Genomic DNA, 24709 nt, shown 5'->3' on the forward strand with positions numbered 1-24709 from the left:
TTACACTCTACTGAGGAGTTAATTTTACTTGTGCATCCCAAATTAATCTGATTGAACCCAATACCACCTGTAAACTCTAACTAAAGGCAGAATGATTGAGGACAAATTTTCAGTGGCACTTTAACTGATGAGGTTGTAATAAAGACTGGGGGAGGGCAGTGGGGGTGGGGTGAATGTAGAGCCAAATTCTGTATGTTTCGGTAGCCCAAAACCCTATTTTCAAACCTTGTGACCCATTATTTTGCATTTTATAAAATCATATGATTTTGCAGGATTTTTCCTGTTTGACTTGATTTTCACATATAAGAAAGAAAAAAATATAGACCAACCTACCCTGTTTCTGGGGCACCTGCTATAGGAAACAGTTGTTTTCTTATACCTCAAGATTGTATTATTTTGTTTACTAAATTGTTATATACATACATTCAAAGGCTAGCTGACCTTATACAACAAATAAACACAAAGGTACTTATTCAGATATGCATGAATTGTTTACCTGTTTTGTATTCTTATAAAATGATCATTTACAAGCAGTTCCCCTTGAAATTATATATTTGTTAATCTTGCTTTAAAGTATTTATTATAACACAAAATTACCTATTAATTAATATGTTCATTGAAATCCCTCTGTGGAGTTTGTTGTATTTGCTTGTCACTGCATGCTTGTAATAAAGATTTTTCTCACACATATATGTGCTAATTACAAGTACAATTGTCTTTTCAGTATGATGACATTGAGTCTGATGAAGAGCAGAATGCATTTTCGGTGTAGGTGATGATGGCAGTGACAGATTTGAAGATGCACTCAGTCCAGTTAGCGATCACAGTGATGACTTCAGTGACAGACATGATAGTCTTTCTGACCACAGCATCCATCGTCATTCAGATAGTGACAGTGATCACCGGTGCCCAAGTGACTTGAATGAGAATGACAGCAGCACCAGTGAGCAAGACAACAATGATGGCAGCATTACTGGTACCTATTTCAATCTACCTGGAACTGATAATGCTACTGGTCATCCAGATGAGCCCAGCAATCAACCTGAGAGAAATCTCCCCTGCACAACAATACGGTAAGTTTCAATGATGTTTCTATCATTGAAAAAAGTATGTCATTTACTCCGGTGTTTTATAGGTTTGAAAATACTAATCATGGTTTGTGTATAATTTTGGAAGACATGGCAAAAATGATTTTACAGTTTCGATGCATATTTGACATGTTTTTCTTTTGTATAAACGTAGGCCATAGAGTGCTTGTCTGATACCATTGATATTTGATATACAGGTTGCTAGGGGTTATCATAATGTGATGCATATTTAAATTATGAGGAAATCTGCTATTTTGTATTTTTGTGGCCATTTTTGATGAAAATTTTGTAACTCGGAAATTGCTTGTCTGATACCTGTGATGACATTTTCATAGGGGAGGTCTTACTATGATGTGTTAAACTTATATTGGAATCTTCAAATGTGTATATTTGCAGCTATTTTTGCCATTTTCGGTCAGACAATCCAGGAATGAGCTATCAAAGATTTCCGCCTTCTTTAGCAAATGTGTCACAAATAGTTATTCACTACATAACACAGCGGGGTAGTATCAGACGTCAGGTCACTTATGAAGCTATCTTATCATTTTTGGTCAAATTTTTCTTCATCAAAACCGCCTGTCTTATAACTTTGATATTTGGTATCAAGGTACCTAGATATAATTAAAATGCCATAGAATGAAATTATGTTGAAATCAGCAATTCAGCATTCTTTTGGGCAACTTTTGTAAATTCCAATGATTTCCACCTTCTTTAGCAACAGGTCTCATATATAGTTATTCTCTACTTAACACAGTGGAGCTCTCTGCAAGGGCTGCTTGTTCAAAAGTTGTCTTTGAAAAATATGCATGTTTTTTTTTACTCCAAAATGTGTTTATATATTTTCATGTCAAAAAGTTTAAGCGTAAATAGTGTGTTTACGACAAAGTATACTTGGTCAAATGCTGAGTCTCAGAATCTTGAAATACTGCCATTCATGCAAAGAATAATATACAGTTTAATCTATTTGTCGAACTTAACAAGAGTTAAAGAGTTTATAATCATTGTGGCCTGTTACAATGAAAAATCACACAAGTAGACCTATACAGCCCTTTTCATACAAAGTTTAGATAGTTGGAGTTAGAAATATAACATCAACATAATCTTTAAGTTGTTTACTTCAAACAACTGCAGTATGAAAATACTAAATCATAATCCAAAAAAGGCATTCTTCACACCAATTTCAAGAAAAAATATATTTTTCATTTTTTTTGCAATTCACTTATGTTATTTTTCTTGATCCTTACAGTGTCAACCTGACAATGAAGATCCTGCTGTCACAGGAGAACAACTTACTTTGCTTCTTCAAGCATTTGTTCTTCGGCACAGACTCACAAGGGATGCTTTGCAAGATTTACTGCAGATCATAGACATCGTCGCTCCTGGAACTCTGCCAACATCTTCTCCATACATTTTCAAGAAAAACTTTGAAAACACCAGCTTGTCAAACAAGAAACACTTTGTTTGTGCTAACTGTAAGTCATACTTAGGTCCAGAGGGAGATATTGAAGTGACTGAGTGTAGCAAATGTGATGAACCAGTAAATGAACAAGACCTTTTAGCAAATGGCGATTTTTTCATTGTTCTTCCTCTCCAAGATCAACTTGTTGATCTCATGGAAACCAGAATGTATTGAATGAAATGATCGAATCTTCCCTTTCTGGTGGATTTTTACATGGGGAGCTTCAGGGCGAAGGAACAGTGCAAGATGGGGACTTGACTTTATTGTGGAACTGTGACGGTGTACCAGCATTCAAATCATCTGGTTTTTCAGTATGGCTATACAGTGTATCGTGACAGAGTTGCCACCAAAGATTCAAAAGAAACACATTCTTATGCCGGGACTTTGGTTGTAAATGCAAACCAGAAATGGATGCATTTTTGGTGCCCTTTGTGGAAGAGTGTGTTAAAATGGCAACAGAAGGCTTCAACTGGCATAATTCTGAACTTGACCATCTTGTTAATACTCGTGCTCATACCCTAGTTTGCTCTTCAGACTCTGTGGCTCGACCTCTTATACGTAACTGTAAACAGTTCAATGGAGAGTATGGGTGTGATTGGTGTCTCCATCCAGGGATTACATTCAAAAAGGTAACGGTTATGCTCGTGTATACAGTCAGGAGGATCTTCCTAATCCTCCAAACCGTAACAATGACCAATACTTTCAGTGTAGTAGGCAAGCTGTGGAAAACGGTCAGCCAGTGTTTGGTGTTAAGGGGCCAAGTGTTTGTATGCTGTTGCCAAAATTTGATCTTGTCCAAGGCTTTGTGCCAGACTATTTACATTGTGTATTGTTAGGGGTAGTTAGACAAACAACGAAGTTATGGGTAGAAAGTGAAAATAAAAACAAACCATGGTACTTATCCCCAGCAAAACAACGCAAAGTAAATGCACGTTTGGCCGAACAGAAACCTCCGAATGAGATCACTGGAACTCCACGTGGGCTAGACAGCAGGAAATATTGGAAGGCTTCAGAATGGAGAGCCTTCCTGTTGTTTTATTCACTGTTAATTCTGAAGGGTGTACTAGGAGATGTCTATTTGAATCATGGTTTTTATTAGTTGCCATACATTCTTTGCTTGATAAACATGGGAGTCAGGAGTCGGCTCATCAAGCGGGTCGGTCGATCAGGAAGTTTGTTACTCAGTTTGAGCAATTATATGGCAAAGAAAACATGACCTTCAATGTACACATTTTATTGCATTTAACAGACAGAGTCAGAAACTGGGGTCCACTCTGGGCGACTTCTTCTTTCCCCTTCGAATCGAACAATGGTGCACAGATGAATCTTTTCAACGGTACACAATGTGTTCCTCGTCAGATTTGTGACACTTTCTGTAAGTGGCGAGACCTTTCAAGAAGGTCAAGCAGACTCATTTCTGAGACAAGTGTTGTAAAACCACTATTTCAAAAACTTACATGTGGATTTGTAGATTTTAAGAATTCTTTTAACAGATATTCAGATACTCTGGTAACATTGGGTGCTGTGTGCTATCAAAGGCTAAGTGTGGTAGACAGATTATGTATTGAAGAACTTCTTGGCCAAGAGCTTAACTCACCACATAGGGAGGTCAAGTATTTTAAACGTTTCATTTTGTCAGGTGTGATGTTCACATCAACTAAGTATACTAGAGCTGCCAAACGAATCAATCACTATTTTCAGGGACATGACAGATATTTTTACAGGATTGAAAATTTAGTGCTACTGAAACCTGACTGTGCCTGTGACAACCAGGGATGCGAGTGTTTAGAAATGGCTTTCATTCTTGTCAGGAAAATAACGACAGGTAGGCCATTATTTACAGATGGCGAAATACGCATTTCATGTTTTCATCTGATTACTGTAGATCACGTAGAAAGGCAAACAGCAGTTTTACCAGTGCTCGTTGGCAAAAAAATTGTATGTGTCATTTCAAGGGATATTTTGTACCTTTCCCCACTTCCAAACCCATATGAACGGGATTAGAATAGTTAAGTCTATGAAGATAGTGCACCTTAAAGTTGTAAAGTGTACAGCCTGTTTTTGCACCAAGCCACCATATATTTATGACCATGACATTGTACTTTGTATATTATTATATATTGTTGTTCTGTTGTACCCACATGTCTTGTAATTTTATATAACACAATGTAAATGCAAGGTCAAGCATACAACTATTTTATAATTATCGTAGTAATAAACTCAGTAATTAACTTACTATTCGTCACATTCTGTCATTTTGTGTAGACAACTTGATGTTCGAGTGTACTTAGTACATTGTTACCGACAATCAACGTGATTGACATCCAACTTACATGTATTATAATTTAGAACAAGCTGCTGATGAATTGGTTCTTTCATGTGACACCTCAAAATTCATTTGTCCCTGGAAATCAATGAAGTGTCCTAAAATACATGTTGCAATTTCAACAGAGTGTGATTAATTTAGTCTTATTGAAAAACATTCACTTTCAAAAATGGACTTCATATACAACCTGGCTAGTAGTGAGTCTGTAGAGGCAATTTACACTTTCAGGCGTCAATAAAATGTGTTTCATTTATATATTAAAAAAACTGACCTCAGTATGTTGCTGGTAATGAGTGAGTGCAGGCAATTTACATTCACCCTTTCAAGCAAAAATAATAATGTTTCTTCTTCAAATCTGTTCCCTTTCTTTATGCATGATGTGTGACGTGATCATGCAAGTAAATACAATGTTCTGACCAGAATCAATATTTCCATTTCCATGAGACAAAAATTTTAGGTTGAAAATTTCAATCAAGCCATCTCCATTGAATTTGAAATATTATATTATGCTACATGAAAGACCGGTAGCTAAAAAAGTAATAAATAACAAATCTCTATGGTCACTATCTTTCATTCCTATGTAGTCCTAACAAATTGCTGTACTGAAACAGATCTAAATCAAAGTGAATTTGAGTACTACAGTGTTGCTGTACCTATGTGGTATTTTTCAGTATTTGAGTTGTCAACACACTATATTCTTGATCACCAGTTATGATCGAGTTCAAAAGTGAATTAGGAACCATAATTGAATCATCAACAATAACGATTTCTTTTGCACATACACTGACTGATGTGGACAAGTCAAATACTTGGATTTTATCTCACTGATGAAGTAAATTAAAAACTATCCAGTAGATTCACTGATAAAAACATCAGAAGATTCTCAATGCTGTTGAAATAATGCTTCTATTCATGTATACTGTGTTAGGTGAAAGGCTCAAAATCTTATTAAGTAAGATGTTTTTATTGTCATTTGCCAGTTATTTTACTGAGAGGGGCTTAATTCTCATTTATTCATGTAATCATGGAAATAAACTGAAACATACAACAGAAAATTAAAAAACAAAGTAAAAATTTACCTGCTGTATAATCTAAGATAATGGTATCAAGCAAATGACAGTGAAGTTCATAAGGAAAAATCCCATTTAGAGCTCCCAGATACACAAAACTACCGTACCATTGTCATTACTGTATCATGTCTACATATCTGTAAAATGCCGATCAGATCTGTAGAATTTCTACAGAATGTTTCTATAGAATGATCGAGAATAAAATTTCCATTTGTTTTCCATATAGTTCCGTATCACTCTGTTAAATTCTATAGACTCTGTAAAATTTCTATAGACAATTTTCGTAAGGGCTGTATCAGGACTGCGAATGACAATGTTGTCTGCCTCCCCAACACGTGATGCATGTTGAGCGTGAAGTAGTAGTCTTGTGTCAGCCTCTTCATGGTCACACTGCAATTCTGGTATTTCAGTTACATCCATGACACCATTTGCTGAACGCAATCTGTAGCAAAGCTCACCCTTGGTAACATACATGGTGATACCCTGCAGGCACTCTGATTCATATTCTTTCCATGATTCAAACAGAAAGAGTAAGAGAGATTCTTTATTCTTACCAGAGGCAAGGAACTTTTTTAATTGCCTTGGCATGTTCAGGGATGGACGTGTGATACGAATCTCATTGAAGGTACCAGTGGTGGCTCGACGTTTTCTTTCTGCATTCTTTATGGATGGTTCTCTGTACTGATCAATGACAAAGTCTATTCTTGTGGCGCCATACTTTGATGCGATTGCTCTCAACTGGTAAAATATGCTGGCTGCGAATTCTCCAAAAGTAGCTTGCACTTTACTTTGCATCTGTATTAAGGCCATGGCATCGACTAGAACAGCACACTTTCCTTCGAGATTATGGTCCACAACTGCATCTGGAAAGGTGGATTGAAGATGATGAGCCAGGACAGCCTTGTTTGTCTTCGTCATTGTTTCATCAAAGTTGGCTTACATTGCTGGGACATGGCCAAGGGGATAAGTCATGACCTCACGAAGATCAAGGTGTCGCACCTGTGCAATGACCAGCATCCTCCCAAGAAGATTACGGTTTTCTTTAACTGATAGCGAACTCATGGTAACTTTGGACTTCGCTTTCTTAGCAAGATCTGCAAATGTCTTACCCCTCAGGACAGACATTTTGTCAAACAAATCCTTTGATCCATGTGTTAAACGCTCCTTATTAAATTGTTGGTAAGCCTCTTCACCTTTGAAATATGCAGTGGTGAGATCTGTTGTGATTTCTTCACCAGCCAATGTACCAGCTGTAAGATGAACAAGCAGGTCATCACTATCACCAGTAAATGGTGACCCCATCGACAGCAAGGTTGATATCACCTCTTGTACATCAGATTCATCTCTCTTCATCCTGGCTTGTGTCAGGTCTTTGTGATCTGACTGCTTGTCTGTCTTACCAGCTTGGGTGAAGCAACCTGATGCAATAGCTGAACGTGCTGGATGACTTAGAATCCATCGGTTGAGAGCACCTTTGTTTCGTGTGAAACCAACCAGTCCACCTTTTGTCTTTGACTCACGATTGAAAGTTTGTTCAATAATTTGATCACATGGAGTCATTGAAAATGGATGGTCATCAGATCGCTGCACGGCAAACTCACCTTCACAAAATTTCTCATATACGTTTGCGTGTGTTTGAGGCAAAGCTGACATTTCTTGTAGATACACCGGAAGATAGCGTGAATAGTTAACTCTACCATACGCAAAGTACCATGGTAACATCTTTCTTAGTGTTGATAGATGTAAATGCCAGTTACCCTCACGTGTTGCTCGAATGAGGAGGAGTAGAAGCTGTACCATTTCCAAATAGGAATTCCAGAAAGCATAATTGATGTTACTTTCACAGCACTTCTGTACATGGTCTGCGTATTTCTGTTGTAATAGCTTAACATCTTCTGTCTCCACTTCATCGATGAGTGAATGGGGGAAGCTTTCACGAAGTTGGATAAGGCTAGTGATCACTCTTAAATGTTCCTCTTCAGTCAAGCTGTCAAGGAATTCATTGAAGCGGACACGGTGCATAGCTTCAGCAACCAGTTTATGGCAGCGAACACTTCTGTTGTAATGGTGACCACTCATAACACCATTGGCAGAGCCTTGGGCTAAAATACCGGATTCTATCATTATATCTTCTAACCCAGCATCTCTGAAGCGCTTTCCTATTGTAGACAGAAATGACATAGCTGTGTGAAACTCTCCAAGACGTAGAATTAGACGTTGTGTATACTCTTCATTCTGCCAGCGTATCTCTTGTGCTTTTGAGTAAATTGCTTGATCCATGGTGACAACAATACTTTGCAGGCTGAGCTTATCGGCGATGTCAACACTTCTGCTGAGTATTGTGTTTACAGTAGACTTTTCTGTTGGACTGGCATCAATCACCGGCAGGTAACCAATTTTGCTGACAGGTGGGGTAACACTGCCTGACAGTTTCTTATTAAATCCAGTCCATGAGGGTAAAACGTTGCACTCCTCTCCCTCAACCTTAAAAGTAAGAAATAAAAGTAAAACACTATGACTGGCTTGTTAAAAAATTTTTGTTCTCTGCCCTGATTCTGGAAAATGTCATCCACATTAAAGCCTACAGGTAGATTGAAAAATTAAGCTTTACTCTAGGGCAGTGTAACATTATAGTGACGTAACAATATTGTAAAACTGCAAGAATTCTTGTCCAATATATATATATAGTACTGTTTATATAATGTTTGGGAAATGAAAATACAAATATCAGTGCATTGAAAATTATGTTGTTTAACACAGGGGAGATTTAATATGTATATAAAGGGGATATTAACAGGATATAGGAGTATGGATGGGCTTGTGTAAAATGTCTTAACTGTTTGTATACCTTTTTTAATTGTTTAATGAAAGAAAGGGGCTTTTAAAAACACATTTGATGTATAATATTGTGCATGTAAAACTTTGAGATGTAAATGAGTTGTGCATTTATTTGTGCTACTTACAACGATAATGTTTGACCATGCCTGCATCTAAGACAATGACTGTGATGAGCATATAGTTCATAATGTACAACCTGACGGTGCAGGGCCATGGCGTGGTCTGCCATGGTATTCAATAATATTGGTGGGTGGAACTTGAAGCGTCCTTTGCTTTGACTTGGTGACTGCTACTGATATCGAAGGGTTGCTGTCATTGTCATCTGTGTCATCTCCAAGACTCCTCTGAATTATAATTCCATTTGTATTGTGAGTTGTTCCTTTCCCTCAAACAGAAATTGTGTCAGAAGATGTTGTTTACACTAATGATCTGCTTGGGAAAATAAAGACAACACCAACAGTAGCAGATTTTCAATTTCATAAATAAATGCAGAACTCATGTGATATTTGAGACCTGAGTAATCAGCTGTACCTACCACTGATTGTCTCTTCACCAAAATCATTATTATCCCATACCAATGTTGTAAAGACTTCTTGACAAAAACCTGGTGGCAAACCGTCACCATGGAGTTGTTGGATAGCTAGTGCTGTGTCATGCTCTAACACTTTTGAGTGTGAAACACAGTGCCCTAAACCATTGAGCAATCCTATCAATGATGAAGATCCAGTCACATGACGAACTGCCATACCAAGTGACAAGTGTTTAGGAGTGAGTTTCCGTCCTTGAGAAGACAAGAACATCATGTCCTGACAGATTGATAACAATTTGTTCTCAACATCAGCTTGGACATCAACACGATCTTGTGAGTGAAAGTCCTGTGATAGGCCAGTACACCATGCCAGGAAATTAAAAAGTTTGGTGGGTACAATATCTCTACTTCTTTGGATTGTTAGATCTTCTGCCCGAGGAGGCCATGCTGCAACACCTTGAGCTTTCTCTAGAGTGGCATGAATATTCATCGCAGAGTGAATCATCTCAAGCATTTCATGCTGCTGACTGTTAGAGTGTGCTGCAAATGACTGTGACTCTGCTTCGTCTTCTTCGCTTTCAGAATCTGTATGAGTAATGTTCAGGATCCGGCCATCTGAATCTGATTCTTTGTGAGCCATTGCCAGTTCACATTTTTGCATGTGAGGTCGAAGAAACTTGATTTTATCACCAAATCGTCGTTTGAGTCTTTTCTTTAAATACATGTTTTTGTATGATGATGCATCAATATCTTCAATGTCATTGATCATTTTAATGAAGATATTTTTCAACACGTTGATTGGAACAACTTCATCATTATCTATTAGTCTCCTCTGCACTACTTCATCACAAAATTTTTTGAAGGATGGTGCATACATGATACCACTTTCTTCCTCTGTTTTCTTCTGGTATGAATAAGTGACACATCTGACATAACTTTGATAGCATGATTTGTGATACTTCACTTCAATACTGACCAAGTCTTGACCTCTCAACTGCAGTAGAAGTTTCTCGTCTTTCCTAAATTCGGCAGCTTTAAGTAATGTACGTCCGTCGGTTTCACAGGCGACAAGTCTTTCATTTGACCTCTTTCTTGAAATCGGGTCAACCCTTCGTTTCTCACCCTTGCATAATATATACACATCGGTGGCAGTACGTGAATACTTCTCCGCTTGGCTGACGAAATGGAACTTGAACTAGGGTTTGACCTTAAGTATCGCTTTACAGGAGACACTTGTTGTTCACTCTCATCATTCAGTTCCGTCGGTTCACTTGTGGCAAGCGTTTTACGTAGCTTACCTTTCTCTCTGCGTTTCTCTGCCTGTGCCAGCCGACGTTTACCAGTGAAACGCTGATAGCACCCAAGGTGAAAGCCGGACTGATCTCATGCTTCAGGATCCAACTGAAGTGCAATTTCCAGCTCCAAGCCATCAGAGCTTTTCCAAATCTCAGCGCATTCGATTAATTTTGCCCAAGAGTGGTCAGTAAAAGCCTTGATCGGCTCGTCTTGTATGTCAGCGACGTGACACACACATTCCATGCTTGTGGAGGTAGCCATTTTGAAAGGGTATGTATCGGACTACGTGATTGGCTCATTGATGCCTCCACCAATGAAAACGCTTGTTACTCACAAGCTTTAACATCGATGATGACCTTTGACACCTATTAGCATATATTATATATTTTTAACTTTTTCACCAAATTTCACGCATTCGGATGAACCGATTTGGGTTAAGTATCGTTTTTCTATTTCTTTATGGTGGAAATTCATCATTTCAGCTGATTTGATTTAAACTTGAGTGTTCAGTGATCTTTTTGAAACGATAGCCCGGGTCGTCCCACAGACTATTATAGTTTAGTGGGTGTTGGCCCCTAATTAATGATTCATTTTCATATTTAATGAATTTTTGTAATTACGCTCTATCTCAATTATTTTTTGACCTGGTTTTATGGAGCTATGCATGCATGTTCTTTGGTAATGCTATGGTTCTACTTTATTGTTAAAGTTTGGTTGTGTGTACCGTATACATGTATTTAAGCATACAGATACAATGTATAACGCTATATTTTTCAGGTTGAATCCATGGGTTACAAGGATTCATCCAACACCTTACTATTGGCAGAGACTGCGATGCATCTGGAGTAAGGTGTAGTCTACTAGTAAGGATTTACGACTATGGATGGAAAGACTCAACTTCTCGACCACAATTTTGAACCCCCCTGATGACAAAGATTTAATGCATGTTGATGTATGACAACTACCTTACAGTACTATTGAAATGTTAGCAAAATTTGCTGGCACAGGTCAAGCAGACACAAAGCAAAATTTAGAGTAATATAAGAATACTGTACAATTACATCTAAAGTACTGATTAATTTTGTCACATTGAGTGTCTGGATTTTGTGTCTGCAAGAAGTTATCAAGGTGCAGATACGGTATTTAAACATCTTGAAAAAAATGTAACCTACACTGTGTTATTGACAGTATTTCTATGATTGATTATGAATTTAAATTGTCATTAAAGTGATAATTCAGTTCTGTTCAACAAGCTCTGAGAAGTGATATTGAGAGAATTGTGATTGGTAACAAGAGTGGACACGAAAGTGCATGAACAAAGTCTTGTCATAGATACTAGTAGGTTTTGTTTATGCATAGATCCTGAATGAGGTATGGGTAATGTGTACTTCTGTAGTACTTAATTCCTTTGTTATCACATGAGAAGTTGCAATGTACATCATATATTTTTTGCTGATAGCTGATTTTGTACATCAAACGACTACCCACAGTTGCCAGTCGCTGCGGACGCAGTCCAACGGGGACTTATAGCTAGATTGACTCCTGTCCATCCATCCATCCTTCTGTCTGTGCGTCTGTCCGTAAGCAGCCGTTTCTCAGACACCAATGAACCGGTTTTGTTAGCTCATATTTGGATATACTAATGTGAGATTATCATATAAGCTGAAGTCAGTGGCATCTGTATGTCTGTGTGTATGTATGTATGTATGTATGTATGTATGTATGTATGTATGTATATACGTACGTACAGTATGTCCGTCAACTTCAAAAACTAACGAACCGCTGCTCTTTTTAGTGTGGTATTTGTCATTTTTGGTCAAGAAAACTTGTTCTCATAATTACTTATCTGATAGCTTTGTAATTTGGTACAAAAGTCCCGAGGGATGTTATTACATAAATTTTCTGCCCAAAGTGTCGGGAAGCCCCGAAATTTTTGTCATATTTGGTATCGATTTGTAGTAAAATTTGATCCTGAAAGCAAAGCTGAAGTACATTTCATTGCGGATCAATTTTTGCAACATTTCCATGTAAGACACACAAGAGCTGATGAGAAATTTGGATCCAGGATAATTCCAGATGTCGTAATCACCCCCAGTGAAAGGCATTTCACTATCTGTAACTAATTTAAGTGCTGTTTACTTTCAAATGATAGCACTCATAGCATTAATTAAAAAATCCCCAAGGTTGCAAATATATTTCCTTCCATCTGACCTTATGTAAACAAGATCAAAAAAGGGATGGAACATTTGATATTCGGGAGGGGGTAGGGTCTAGAAGATTGATGAGGTGATGCCCTAAGTTGAGGAAACTTGCAATTACAATGAAGATACTATGATACAACATGATTGAAAGTCATAAAGCATTTTACTTCAGCTAATTCCTAATTAGGGTTATATATTTTGAATGACTTGCCTAAAGTTGACGAAACTTGCTATTAAATTGAAGATATTATGATGCAACATTATTGAAAGTCATTTAGCATATTTACTTCAGCCAATTCCTAATTTGCATGTTAATGAACTGGCATATCTTTGATTTCATCAGACTTTTTAGTTAAATGATCAAACCTCTTAAGTTATAAGAAACCACCATCTGTATCGTGTATGGTTCTAGGGGATCCACATGAGAGTTTTATTGTTAACTTCATAGCATTGCAAAGTCAAATAACCAATTACCGAATGCTGTTGGATTCATTTTACAGCTCAAAAATATACACGAAACAGAACTTAAGATTGCAAAAGCAAATGATAAACTTTATATCCATCTGCAGAAATGGTCTTCTCTTATGTTGTATGTAACAAACTAAAGAGTACCTTTTGTTTCTAGATTTGCTTCCAGAAATGTATATTCTCTTTAGAATGTATGTATCAGTCATGGCTGTTGTTGGTCCCGATGAAAAGTTTAAACCAGATATGAACTCAATATGCTCACGTGTTTTACAACAGGTTCATTAATAGTAGTAAGCTTCACAGAACAATAAGATATCTGTTATACCACTATATGTAGGTTTTATCGCACATTATATTACCATGCTCTGTCAGTCGCATTTTAATTGGTCGAGCTGAAGCACGTGACTGACCACAAATACACAGTAATGGTCTGTTTACATGCCCGTGAATATGAATAATAATACTAACAACGTAAACATCGTAAATTTAAAGATAAAATGTAAATTGTTATTTTTACAAAGATCATAATCAATCATGAAATAAAATGGAGCACTTGTGGGCCAAGTTCAGACTCTTTTTTCCAAAAAAATCACCTGATTTGCAAATTTTTTACAGCGCACGACACTGCGTCGCGAATATTGTACAACTCACTCAGAGTCACTGACATACCGTACTGTAGCATACGTCGCGTCGTGTTGTAAAATACAATCCGATATTTTCGCCATGGAACCAGTTATCATGCTAAACATTAACAATTTCGAACGTGTTGAACGACCCGATAGCAGTGGAGAAAATTTGATTGAATTCGATTTCGAAGGCAGAGAAGGTGAGAAAAGATTTCGTACCCGTACTGAAGATGAAATCATAGAAATCGAGGAAAACCGGAATGAACAGACGACCAAGCGAGCTACAAAATGGGGTGTCAACCAATTCAAATGTGAGTATCGTAAAATACCGGTTCTCTAAAATTTGATATTAAAACGATATCATTTGATTTAGGCCTACCTTTCTTGAGTAGCGTCGTGAGTAAGTATAGCTTTTTGTCATTTTTTAAAATTTTAGGTTGGCTGAGAGAGAAGGGTTTTGCGGAGAACTTCGAAATTCTACCTGTCGACGATCTCAATAACAAGCTGCGAGAGTTTTATGCCAGTCTGTGTACACGGAGCGGCGAAGATTACGCGAAATCTTCCCTGGTCGGCATAAGGGCGGCTATAAATCGTCATTTGACCAGCGTGCCGTACAATCGTCCCATAAATATTTTACGCGATCGTGAATTTAATTCGAGCAACCATGTATTCGTGGGATTAATAAAGAAATTGAAACGTGAGGGCAAGGATACCTCAACTCACAAGTCAGCTATCCAACGCGGAGATCTTGCTAAATTGATGGAATCCGGTGTTTTGTCGATGGATACGCCTCAAGCCTTGTTACGCAAAGTTTGGTTTGACATCATGGTTCATTTCTGCCGCAGGGGTCGTGAAGGGCTTCGTGATATGACAAAATCATCACTCGTGTTTGAGCATGATGACATCGGTGCTGAATTTGTTAGAATGGCGTACAACGAAAAAAATAAAATTCATCAGGGCACCTTGAATCCGCGAGATGATGTGGCTGAAGAAAAACGTATGTACGCTCAACCGGGCAGCGCAAAATGTCCTGTGAGAGCTCTAAAATTGTACCTGTCAAAGCTACACCCCAAGCAGACCGCCATGTTCCAGCGTCCGCTCACTTTCATCGACCACAGCGCTCCTATCTGGTATTATAACGCGCCTTTGGGATCAAAAAAATTGGGAGACATGATGAAGGATATCAGTAAAGCTGCTAATCTATCGATGGTTTACACAAACCACTGTTTGCGGGCAACCGCTGCCACTATTCTAGCGGGTCAAAATGTGAGTACACACCTCATCATGAAAGTTACCGGCCACCGGAACGAGGAGTCCGTAAAACACTACGTCACCGGCGCAACAGCGGATCAACGCAGAAGTTTGTCAGGGACCCTTTTCTCGGCCACGACTGGAGAAAAATCGAGCTTACCTAGTGCCAGAAGCAGCTTCTCTGAGAAAAGTCCTAGTACCGATGTCCTGATCCCGGAGCGTACCCAAACTACTCCAAGAGCAACTGGCAACCAAGTCGACGGTATTCCCGCGTTGTTTCAGTATTGCACTGTCAATGTCAATACAATTCAAGTCGAGAACAATTCCAGTGCAAGCAAGATGTAACACTGACAATAATATCATCCAGCTGACTAAAAATCGAATTTAAAAGCGTCCAACAAAATAAAACGAGAGTTTAGAGCTCGTCAGAACGGTCGTTTTCATGGCGGCGTGACCGCACCGCAATGTCTATTGATAAAATTTTGCTGTGGCGACGCTATGTTGTTAAGAGTTTTGTTACATTGTTTCAAGTTTTAAAGTGCAGAAGTTGCGTTTTTTGACCTTACATTGTACACGTATTCATGGTTGACCTTTGCCGTGTTAAATAATAAAGATGTTAAATAGAATGATGACCTGAGAGTGAGACTTGTTTATTTTTACACAACTCGCCATATAGCGCAGCACGTCACTGTTCAGTGAATACAACGTTTTGTGTAATTCAAGTTCTGGGGCCCCGTTGTCTTTCGTGTGGGAAATTTTCGCAAATTTTGACGATTTTCTTGGATTCGTTGGTAATATAATGGAAATAACAGACTCCGCGCTGACCATTAACGTTTATTTGTGGGCGCGAGCTCGAGGAAAGCCAAAATTAACGGGCTCGGAAGCCTCGCCCGTTAATTTTTGGCTTTCCTCTCGCCCTTGCCCACAAATAAACGTTAATGGTCAGCGCGTCGCCCGTTATTTCTATAGTACTCTCAGAGATTAATCATATTACAAAACTTTCTTTATTATGCAAATGAGCTGTTAATTAACTTTACACTGCCCAATGCTTCATGAGACAATTAGATATCTATCAGATCAACATTTGTAGCACCTTTCATTTAATTTGATGCTGTAATTTAAGAGTAATGTCACTAATTACAAAGTTCATTAAATATGCAAATAAACCCCAAATTAACTTGACACTGTTCAATGTTTCATAGCACAATTAAATATGTATCAAATCAATATCTGTAGAAGGTTTCACCAAATTTGGTGCCGTAATCTCAGAGTTATATACCTTATTACAAAGTTTATTAAATATGCAAATGAACCCTTTATTAACTTCACATTACTAAATGCTTTACAACACAGTTAGATATCTGTCGGATCAGTATATGCAGCAGTTTTCATCATTTCATTTGATGCAGTTATTTCGGAGTTATATGACTTTTTATAAAACTTCATGAAATATGCAAATGAGGTAATTTTTAACTTGACACTGCTCAATGCTTCTCAGTACATTTGGATATTTATTAGATCAACATCTGTAGCAAGTTTCATCAAATTAAATGCTGTAATTTTGGAGTAATATCACTAATTACAAAGTTCATTAAATACGCAAATGAACCCTTAATTAACTTCACACAAGTAAATGCTTTACACCATAATTAGATATCTGTCGGATCAGTATTTGCAGCAGATTTCATCATATTTGGTGGTTATTTTAGAGTTATATGACTAATTACAAAACTTCATAAAATATGCAAATGACCTATTTGTTAACTTGACACTGCCAAATGCTTCTCAGTACAATTAGATATTTATCAGAACAATATCTGTACCCGATTTCACTGACTTGGGTGCCGTAATGTCAGAGTTATATACCTAATTACAAAGTTCATTAACCCTTAAGGGGCTGCATTATCTAGTGTTATGTAATACCCAGCCACTGCATTATTTTAAGGCAAGTAAACAATTTGTGCATGTTACCTTGTCAACCCATAGGAATTTTTTATTCCTGAATAAAATGTGGCAAACCCTATATGATTCATGATCCTTATAAGATATCCTATCTGATTATGGTAGTAATGATATCATATTTACACAAATTTAGCAGAAATTTGGGGAAAAATCTCAGGATTTTGGTCAAAAATTAAAATTTTTCAAAATAAACCTGAAAATTCCCAAAATTTACATTTAGATACGGAGTGGATGTTGCTGTGGTGGTTGAAATGAGAGTTAAACATTACATTGACACAAAATGACCAAAAATATTGAAATTTTAGAACTCATTTGCATATTTTGCATTAAAGTATGCAACTGAAATCTTCTCTATCTGTGAAAATACAGACAACTTTCCTCTGCAAATGACACATTTGTTTCAAATAAAATAAGTAAATCATCGAATATTCCTTTGAGAAAATTTAATATACGATGTTATGAAACTACTCTGACATCACTTTGTTACAAAATCGGATGTAAATTTGGGGTAGAAAATGCCCTTTTTGGTCAAAAAAATAAAATTTTTCAGAAAAATCTATTACATTGAAAAGAAAACCAGAAATGGGGATGGAATAGTATTATGGATTGCAGAGAGGATACTGGTACTTCACTCAAAGTGTGTGAGTAATTATAAAATGTGAAATTTACAAAAAAAAGGTATAAAATACAGAACTAATTTGCATATCAATTACACAACCATAGCACAGAATTGTACTTTTCCTGTTACAACGTGGACAGCTTTGCTCTGCAAATGACACATCTCTATCTCAATGAATACTGCAAAGTATGAATTATTTCTCCACATAAATGAAAAATTACTAATTTAGACCTGTTTTGAGATCATAATATTACAAAAATGGACAGATATTTGGGGTAAAAAGACGGATTTTTGGTAAAAAACAAGAAATTTCACACAGAATTTCAGGTAAGTTCACAAAAACCAGAACAGTAAGATTGAATGGCTATTTTTGTTTCCAGAGAGCATACTGCACTAAAAATGTGTGTAAACTGTCAAAATATACCAAAAAGCCATAAAATACAGAACTAATTTGCATATCAATTACATACCATTCGTACCACTGAATTGTACTTTTCCTGTTACAACGTGGACAGCTTTGCTCTGCAAATGACACATCTGACCTCGTCTAAGGTCTTTATTCAGAAATATAAGGCCTTCGGCCCATCATACTTTACATAGTATTCAAATGAAATAAGTGACAGGAAAGTAGAATATCACACACTAACATTTTTACATATCATTCAACTCCTTTCTCAGTCTCATTGAATGAAAAACATATGCAGATAAACATTGCAAAGTAGCTATATCATCAGTTGTCATCAACTGAATAAATTTCCTTTCAGAAGGTGGATTAAAAAATCTTACAGGAATGTATTTCCTTCTCTGATTTTCAAAAAAAGGACAAATTAAAAGGAAGTGGTATTCGTCCTCAATCTCTGTTCTATCACATAGTAAGCAAAATCTTAAATCTCGATCTATTCCGAATTTACGATCCACCTCAATCCGTAAATAATGGGAAGAAGTGCGAAACCTTGCAAGCATTCGCGCATGTGCGAGGATTTTCACAGAAAAAAGATACTTTTCCGGCTCAATGTATGATTTCAATTGTCTGTACCATGTCAACTTTTCGAGTGAACAGACTTCACTATACCACTTATCATACAGGTAATTTTTAAATCTCTGAACAAAAGTTTGCATAAAAGAATTTACATCATCTATTTCTTGTTTTTCCCACACATCATGTAAATTACATAACTGCAACAATTTTTTAATATGCTGTACCCATGTTGGTTTGGATCTAACACCTGATTGTTCAATGGTATAAAGCATGTTGTAGCATTTCTTTGGGTATCTACTTGAAGGCATTTTCAGAAGTTTTGTCCAATATTTAATGCAACGTTTTGCCGTATATAAAAAGATTTGATGTCTACCACATTCCCCTAAAACTACGACATTTGGTGCATTTCCAGCAACTCCTAAAAAATAACGACAGGCATAATATTGAATTCTCTCTAGACTGTCATGTCTTTCAAAACCCCAAACCTCTGACCCATATGTCAAAATAGGTAAAATCATAGTGTCGAATAATTTAAAGAATGTGTTATAAGGAAGCATACCAATTTTTCTGCTAGCCTTACAAATACCATTAAAGCTTTACGTGATTGCTGTGCTAACGTTTTAGTTGCCATCGACCATATCAGTCTACATGAAAACATAATACCTAAATATTTATAATAAGAAACAACTTGTACTCTTTTCCCATTGAAAAACCATTTCTCAGCTTTGAAAGAAAACCACCTGCTTTAAATACCATAATTTTTGTCTTAGCTAGGTTCACTGACAATTTCCATGTTTTACAATATGACTCTAGACAATAAAGTAGACGTTGCAAGCCAACAATCGTATCTGAAAAAATACAACATCGTCTGCAAATAGCAAACAAAAAATTTCTATTAAATCTGGAAAAAGTTGGATGCCGCGATAACCTCTATTTGTATTTCACTAATTAATTCGTTTATAAAAAAGGAGAACAGAAAAGGACTTAACATACAACCTTGGCGTACGCCAATAGGGCAATCAAAGTAACCTGTATCTTGATGTTTTACCCGTACACATGATTTCACATCTTGGTACATTGCATATAGAATCTTAAACATTTTTCCTTTGATTCCACCTCGTAAGAGGATATACCAAAGTCGCTTGCGCTCCACTGAATCAAAAGCCTTGGAAAAATCGACGAATGCACAGTAAAATTTGCCTCTTTTACGTGATAAATACTTCTGGACGATGGACTGAAGAATAAAAATATTGTCAACAGTCGAATAACCACCACGAAAACCTGCCTGTGCTTCGTCAACTTTTCCAAGTGCTTCTGACCAGAAAGTCAAACGACTATTCAAAATGGAAGTAAAAATTTTACTGAAAATGCTAAGCAAAGAAATTCCCTATAGTTTTCAGGATTATTAATGAACCACTCTTATGTAATGGAATGATAATAGCTCTGGACCAATCCTCTGGAAAAGTACCAGATTCAAAAAGCCTGTTAAAAAGGACACTGAGATACGGAACCAAAAAGTTGCTAGTGGATTTAAAGAATTCGCCCAAGAGACAATCTGGCCCGGCTGCTTTTCCATTTTTTAATTTAGATATTGCTTTAACAATCTCATCGTTTGAAATAGGACCATTTAGAATTTCATAATCTACCTCATCGCAGTTTTCAAATATGTCAACCCCTCTTAAAAGACTTTCTAGGTCATCGGACATAGCAAAATCATCTACAAAAGACTCATCGAGTGCAAACAGCTCACTGAAATAAACATAAAATTCCCTTGGCATAATATTAACTTGCGCTGGATAAGAAGATACCAAACGTCTCAAAGTTCCCCAAAATAACTTTGAATTAGAACTGGACAGTGAGTTAGTGTATTTCTTACATCATCGTTGTAAACACGTTGTTTGTTACGACACAGATTCTTAAACTGTCTTCGTGATTCCTTATACAACTGTAAATCATTTGTACTGTTTGACTTTCTAAATCTTCTTAAAAAATAGTACTTTCTACTCTTTAAATCAGAGCACTCTCTGTCAAACCAAACTGGTTGTTTTCTATACTTTGAAATATTTGAAACCTTTTTTACCATGTCACATTTGTCTGCGGCAAACATAAATGAATCAACTATTTCATGGATAAAATCCCCAATATTTGAGTTTGTATCTGCGACTAATTCATCAAGTTTGTCCTTAACTTCACTTGACTGGAAAACATTTAAAAAGGAAGTTTCCTTTTCAGGACGCCACATACATTTTTTCAGAGCTACTGTGTTATGATCATGCACGCACCCGACATCAGACTTATCCATTGATTTAACAGAAAAGGACAAAGGAAAGTGATCGGATTCGGTGCGCTCTTCTACAGCAAAAGATGAAAGGATAGAAAACAGCTTGACGATACTATAGTGTAGTCAACTACGCTCGTACCAGCATTTGCAACACATGTATATTCACCTATATTTGTGTCCATACCAACTCTGCCGTTTACAATATGCAAATTAAAAGTACAGCACAGAGAAAGAAGAAAGTGACCAAAGGAATTTACTTCTTTGTCTTTTGACACACGTTGCATATTGAAAAAATCTCTGTCGTACACATACGCACAATCAATAATGTGTTCTGTGTCATCATCTATTATATAATCCCGTTCTTCACCAGTACGGGCGTTCAAATCCCCAGTGATTATCAAATAAACCTCGGGTAATTTTGCAAGAATGTTACACAGTTCATTTTCTAATAATTCTACACCATTTAAAGAGGACAATTTTTCGTAAACAGTAGAGTACCGAGGAGAAATGTAAATACTACAAAAAAGAACATCTTTGTCTAAATTAAAAATACCTCCTTCAAACAGAAGAAAAATACAATCATGGAGATTTGACTTAATCTGTTTGACATATTTTCCAAGGTGACTGCGTACAATTGTACAAACACCACCAGGGTGTCTACCAAATCTCGCCGTTCTACCTCGAGCGTTATCGAAAATCTGAAAACCTGGGAAATTATTTGAAAAATCCCCATCTCTCTGTGCCCAAGTTTCAATAAAGGAAACAACATCAAAAGACATAAAACAAGTCATCGTTGATGACACAGTCCCCACTTGTTAATGGGTACTTTGATTACATGTCCTCAGAGAGGATAGAGTCCTCTTCATTAATTAGGTCTGTGATAAAAATACTTTGTTACAGATAGCGCTCAATGGCCAAGAATGACCTACATACAAGAAAGACCTACATATGTATGACATAGGTTAATGTCCTTGTACCAACTTTGAATAAAATCGGTTGAGATATGCCTGAGTATTATGGCTCTGTACATGAAAAAATCGTAACAAAATGGCCGCACATAACAAATTGACATGCATATGTATGACAGTAGTCAATCTCCTTGTACCAACTTTGAATAAATTCGCTTGATACATGTCTGAGTATTATGGCTCTGTACATGAAAACATCGTAATAAAATGGCTGCCTAGCGGCCATATTGGATCGTATCACAAAACAAATAGAGGTACATATGTATGACATAAGTCAATGTCCTTGTACCAACTTGGAATAAAATCGGTTGAGATATGCCTGAGTTTTGGCTCTATACATGAAAAAATTGTAATAAAATGGCCGCCTGGCGGCCATATTGGATCGTATCACAAAACAAATCGACATGCACATCTATGACATTGATCAATGTCCTTTTACCAACTTTGAATAAAATTGGTTGAAACATGTCTGAGTTATGGCTCTGTACATGAAAAAATTGTAATAAAATGGCCACCTGGCGGCCATATTGGATCGTATCACAAAACAAATTTACATGCATATCTATGACATTGGTCAATGTCCTTGTACCAACTTTGAATAAAATCGGTTGAAACATGTCTGAGTTATGGCACTGTACATGAAAAAATCGTAATAAAATGGCCGCCGCAGGCGGCCATATTAGATCCGATCACAAAACAAATAAAGTTGCATATCTATGACATTGGTCAATGTCCTTGTACCAACTTTGAATAAAATTGGTTGAAACATGTCTGAGTTATGGCTCTGTACATGAAAAAATTGTAATAAAATGGCTGCCTGGCGGCCATATTGGATCGTATCACAAAACAAATCGACATGCATATCTATGACACTGGTCAATGTCCTTGTACCAACTTTGAATAAAATCAGTTGAAACATGTCTGAGTTATGGCTCTGTACATGAAAATATCGTAATAAAATGGCCGCCTGGCGGCCATATTGGATCGTATCACAAAACAAATCGACGTGCATCTGTATGACATATGAAGTAATCCTTGTACCAAGTTTGAATGAAATCGCTCCTTGCATCTCTGAGATATCTGCGTGAACGGACGGACGCACGGACGGACGCACACACGCACGCACGCACGGACGCACGCACGCACGCACGGACATGACCAAACCTATAAGTCCCCCCGGACGGTGTCCGTGGGGACTAATAATTTGCAAAATCAAAAGAATGGAGCTTGGTCTTCAAGCCTTGAACATTCCATGTCAGAAAACTAACATTATTTGGGCCATGGCCGAACCCCTAGTCTGGGTTTCCCTGCATGCGGAACTGCAGACGCGTTCGCGGACGTTCATGCGTTGTCATTGATTGAGCTGTACCACCGTTTGTGCCTTGTCTTGAATCTCCATCAGTACGACTCTGAGAAACAATTAATCTGCCGTTTTTATAATATGCAGTCTTACCCTGTTTCCTAAGATCTGCAACAGTCCTCCGCTGGCGCTTTGTCAAATCGTTCCCTATTCCAATTCCGACTTCTTTCAATTTTTGTCGCGCGGTCAAGGCAAGTACTTTATCATCCCAATGATGGAACTTGGCAATTATTGGACGCGGTTTATCTGTCCAATTTACAGCAACACGGTGAGCTCTTACGATATCTCTTGAGTTCCATGATTTTTTGCCGACGTGTTGGTTTAGAACTTCCACTACTTTTTCTTTACATTGGTCGAATGTTTCGCCCGGATCTTCATTTATGCCGTAGAGTCTTACGTTGTCTCCTGGAGAATGATTCGAGTCTGTCTGTATCGTCATCAAGCTGATCTAAACGCTCCACAATTACGTCAAGTTTTTGAGATATGGCTGACATATCGAGTTCGGTCACATTTCTGTTTTCCTTCAATTCATTTACTTCAGCCTCTATTTTACTGACAGACGTTTTCAGCTCTCTACATTCATTGCTAAGTTCAGAGCAGGAATTTTTCAACTCTGCCTGGGAAGTTTTCAGTTCCTGTAATTCGCCCCGAATTTCTTTGCGAGTATTTTTCATTTCGGTCAATATTTCAGATTTCAATAATTCCATAGCCTCGAGTATATCCTTTTCTGGCCCAGGGTTTAGTTCAATGTCACCTGATAATTGAAGCAGTCGTGTAATAAATGGCTGACTGACCTCAAAGCTAACAAAATCCGTCGCTGTACATCTAGATAACACGGAATTTTTAACACCTTGTTCTGACACCTGTAGAATGCATGCACTGAAAGGTGGACACGGATCGGTGAAGTTCGAATGAAATGGTAGAAAGCTTCTTTGTGCGGACTTCAGCATGCACTGACTCAAATCTTGAGCAAGACATAGCTGTCCAGCTTCTTCTAATGATGTCCAGAACAAGTCTGTGCCAGATATTATTAAATCTGCACCGCAAATAATAAATGTACAAACCAGCAAGTAGGCCATTGTTCTATGCAGCATGCCGCGCTTGTATGGAGTCCTCGTCACGCCATTCTGCCCAGTCAAAATATTTCTCCAATTTTTCGGTTGAGAAAAGCAGCCAATCCGACTTCTCCAACTAACAATATCTACACCCATCTTCGAACAACTTCTTTGGCGACTTTTGAAGTAAAAACTTCCAAAGTTTCCGAGAAAACGCAAAGGTTTTCACGGAACGATGTGAACATGCAACCTGTCGATGTGACTCGTGTCACGTGACCCCCAAATGACACATCTCTATCTCAGAGAATATCGTAAAGTATGAATTATTTCTCC

The 24709-nt window shown here is 37.4% G+C and overlaps 1 protein-coding gene across 1 annotated transcript; it reads left to right on the forward strand.

The window, feature by feature from the left end:
• Positions 1-13799: 13799 nt before the first annotated feature.
• Positions 13800-15778, forward strand: LOC139146391 (uncharacterized protein KIAA1958-like). Its single transcript, XM_070717768.1, has 2 exons — positions 13800-14212; positions 14338-15778. Exons 1-2 carry the CDS (start codon positions 13999-14001, stop codon positions 15495-15497), a joined length of 1374 nt encoding a protein of 457 aa, XP_070573869.1. The 5' UTR covers positions 13800-13998; the 3' UTR covers positions 15498-15778.
• The last annotated feature ends 8931 nt before the right edge of the window (positions 15779-24709 follow it).

The sequence above is a fragment of the Ptychodera flava genome, chromosome 12 (assembly GCF_041260155.1).
Source record: "Ptychodera flava strain L36383 chromosome 12, AS_Pfla_20210202, whole genome shotgun sequence".
Taxonomy (NCBI): domain Eukaryota; kingdom Metazoa; phylum Hemichordata; class Enteropneusta; family Ptychoderidae; genus Ptychodera; species Ptychodera flava.

What these genes read in the sequence shown, in the direction of transcription:
- LOC139146391 (XM_070717768.1), top strand. Translation starts at nt 13,999, where the DNA reads ATGGAACCAGTTATCATGCTAAACATTAACAATTTCGAACGTGTTGAA. An exon ending in GGGTGTCAACCAATTCAAAT is followed by an intron (nt 14,213 to 14,337) that starts GTGAGTATCGTA and finishes TTAAAATTTTAG; the next exon opens with GTTGGCTGAGAGAGAAGGGT.